General features: G+C 44.0%; 1 protein-coding gene across 5 annotated transcripts in view; it reads left to right on the top strand.

Annotated features, from left to right (window-relative positions):
* Positions 1-1,939: 1,939 nt before the first annotated feature.
* Positions 1,940-3,464, top strand: part of DPF3 (double PHD fingers 3) — a 99,576-nt gene continuing 98,051 nt past the window's right edge. For 2 of the 5 annotated variants that reach the window (XM_019615598.2, XM_010711492.3), the window contains exon 1: positions 1,940-2,126. In XM_019615598.2, coding sequence (XP_019471143.1) covers positions 2,102-2,126 — 25 coding nt within the window. In that variant the 5' untranslated portion in view covers positions 1,940-2,101. The remainder of the gene's footprint in view (positions 2,127-3,464) is intronic. The other 3 variants (XM_010711493.3, XM_010711494.3, XM_010711495.3) reach the window with 2 other exon arrangements.

The raw sequence follows: 3,464 nt of genomic DNA on the forward strand, positions 1-3,464 counted from the left end.
AGATGCTAAATTCAAATAGACATGCTGTATGGAACAGCTTAACAACCTTTGAAAAATCTATGTAGCCAAAAGGTGCACTGGCTCCCAGGTGTAATTCTTGCTTGCTGGGGACTGTCCTATTTTCTCCCTTCTGGATGTTCTGAAATGCAGCAGCTGAAATCACTGCATCATGGATGGATGTGGCAGACATCAGCAAGATGGGTTCTGTGCCCGTCCATGGTGCTCTTCCATACCAAGAGCCTTGGCATGTTGGTCTGCCTGTGTCCATTAGAGAAGTGACTTTGTGGAAGCTTTGTGGAGGACTTTTGGACTTGTCATTGTGAATAATTGAGATATGGCTTAAAACACAAGAAAATGCTCTTCTTCCCCACAAGTAATATTTTGGCTTTGGAACTTATTGCCCCACCATGGTTTAGGTGTGAAAAATAAAGGTGGGTTGAAGTCAGTTGAATACATTCACAGAAGAAAGATTTATCAAATCTTTTAACGTTATCCACGACTGAGTAACTTGACACTTGGGAACTGGTTATCAGAAATGAGAAAGAGGAGGCAGAGATGCCTGCCTCTGTTTTTTTTTTTTGTTCTTCAGTAAGTCTCTGATATCAGCCCCTGTCAACAAGAAGATACTGCACCGGTACAGCCCATGGCGAAAGGGTATTGCTCCCATGAAAGTCATGATGTGAAAATGACAAGTGACATAAAAAAATGTGTATCAGACTGTCAAACACAGCAAAATAGTGATTTGCACCAGTTTGGCATTTAGAGGTGTGCAAAAGGAGTATACTTTTAAAATGGCAGTTGTGCCTATGGAAGGGGGTAGTGGATAAACAACAGAACAGCAAAGGGAGCCTCTTTTATCTTTGTGTGTGCATCCCTCCAGCTCCCTTGCTGTGTGTGTTATACTCTTTTTGCACACTAATGAATATTGGAGTCAGAGCAAGTTAAGCCATATCTCATCCTGCTCCTATTTTCTAATGAACTTACCCCTGATGGGTAGCTTTCCTAGCTATTCATGTCACGACTGAATTTCACCTTGACAATAGATCAAGAATGAGGTTCAGCAGCATGGCCCACCTACTTTGTGATGCTCCAGCATGACAGCTGCTTTGTGTCCTTAGGGTAGCTCTACTTTGATGCATTTCCCGGTTTAGAACAACTTGGAGGGAGGATTTTGGTAATCTCTAGCAGGCAGAGTTTTTAAACCTTTCTCAAGGGAATATGAAGATTCTACAGAATTTTTGAACCAATATTTATGAAACAAGTGACATTGTCTTTAGCTTGGTTCTTCCCACTGGGCTCCAGAACAAAGGATTTGCCATGTGGGATCTTACCAGCTGCTGTTATAGCCTGCTGCTGTTGGTGCCTTAAACCCGATTGTGGAAAATTCTGGAATGGTGGAGAAAAAACATCTAGTGTAAGCATTGCAGACATGGCTCTAGCTGTTAACGAGTGTGTTTTCATGCTTCAGAAACACACAGTAAGAGGACTGTGTCTTCTGCTCTTCTAGGTTCTTTGAACTAAGAAATGCTGGATTTAAGTTCTAAACCTGTCTGGCTTTTTGGTTGTTCACAATACTGCAGGAGTTGCTATGGCACAGAATTGACGTGTCTGGTGTGCTGACTTGGCTGGACAAGCTACAGGGGAAGAGAGACAATAGAATGAGGTCACTACTGTGTACGTGGCGCCTGGCCCTGGGTCGGGGGCCAGTGTGGTTGCACCATTTGCTCGTTCGGTAGCTGTGCCTGCTGAAAAGATCTGCGTCTGTTTTCTAAGAGTATCATCCTTTGATGACAGTTTCTGCATGATCTGCTTTGTTAGCGTACGGCGTCAGCCAGCTTTTCACATGTTCAGGGGAAGTTTTTCTGGTTGTCTATTTGAATAAACCAACCATACGCCCCCTTTTCCCTAGTCTTGTTTGAGGGGAAGAGCTACCTTTTCTAATCTCTGCCCTGTCTCTTTTGGCAGACTTGGGGACCAGTTCTACAAAGAAGCAATTGAGCATTGTCGCAGCTACAACTCTCGGCTGTGTGCTGAACGGAGCGTTCGCCTTCCCTTCCTGGACTCGCAGACTGGAGTTGCTCAGAACAACTGCTACATCTGGATGGAGAAGCGGCACAGGGGACCAGGTTGGTAGCAGTGTGTGTGCGTGCGCATGTCTGGAGGTCTGGCCACTGAGCCCCCGTGGGATTTAATTAATAGAAACTCAAACCTGCTACAGGCCACGCAGAAGAGAAGCTGCCTAAACCTCTGTGCCTGCAGGGGATTTCCTTTGGTAACTGCGGAGAGCTGATCCTAATTATTCTCTCTCTACCCGAAGAAGTGCCTGACATGGTAGTTTCTAAGACTATATCATTGTAGCTCTTCTAATGCTATTGATCCCAGTCTGTAGAAGGCACAGTGCCCTGCTCTAAGCAGGATTGAAATTATGTTCAGGGTGGAGAAGCGGAGGTGGAATTCTCAGGTGAATGCTGAAAATAAGAAGTTGTATTAGGAAGTACATATAGTGGAGGTGAAATACAGGAGAGTCCAGCAAATGGAATGAACTTTGTTCTGATGGTTAGAGATGTAGGTAAACTTCTAGTTCTGTTTTGGACAAGTTTGGATATCAGCTCTGGAGTCTCAGTTTTATCAGCTGCAGAAAAAAATTAATATACATCCCCAAAGACCTTTGGCTAAGTTTCTTTCCAAAGGGGGAAAGGCCACCATTATTTTAGCAGACTTTGGTCAGTCTTTCCTTTGTTACAGTAAATCCATCTGAAATCCTTGTTTTGAAAGCAGAGGACAATCACCGGTTCAAAGGCTTGATGTTACTTAAACAGACCTCCTGAAGCCCAGTGAAAATTTTGCTGGAGTATGGCTGAGTATCTGATCCACAGTTAGCGCAGGCATGGATTTTCTGACAATACAGGAGTGGATTTGTGTTTTTTTCCTTTTTTCCTCAGTGCATACTGAAGAATCCAGGTAGGAAGGGGTCAAGCGTGCACAGACACTGAGCATGTGCATATATCCTCATCAATTCCTGAAGAAGAAAAAAAAAAAAATCCAGACCTGGAACTGTGGGTAGATGCAGGCTGCTGTTACCTCCTCTGCTGGCTAACTTGCAGCAGCTGTAGCAGGAGGAACACAGAGGATATTTGTCTCCCATATTTGCCTCCCCTCCTGTGAGCAGACTAGGAAAGCAAATGATGCCTCTGAAGGGTCCTTATCTGAAATGCTTCCTAGGATAGGAAGGGACATATCTAGGATAGAGGGACAGATCTTTGCGCTGCTCCTATTCCTAAAATACTCAAAGTAGGTGTACTACGGTCTTGCAGTACCACCTGAAAACTGTAGCAAAACACAGCCATTTCTGTGGCAGGAGACAGCGGGTGTTTTACCAGCATTAAATATATCCTAAGAATATTTCAGCTGCCAAAACTACTCCAGTAATCTGAAACTGCTAAATGTGTTTATGACCACATTTA

The sequence above is a fragment of the Meleagris gallopavo genome, chromosome 5, assembly GCF_000146605.3.
Source record: "Meleagris gallopavo isolate NT-WF06-2002-E0010 breed Aviagen turkey brand Nicholas breeding stock chromosome 5, Turkey_5.1, whole genome shotgun sequence".
Classification (NCBI taxonomy): domain Eukaryota; kingdom Metazoa; phylum Chordata; class Aves; order Galliformes; family Phasianidae; genus Meleagris; species Meleagris gallopavo.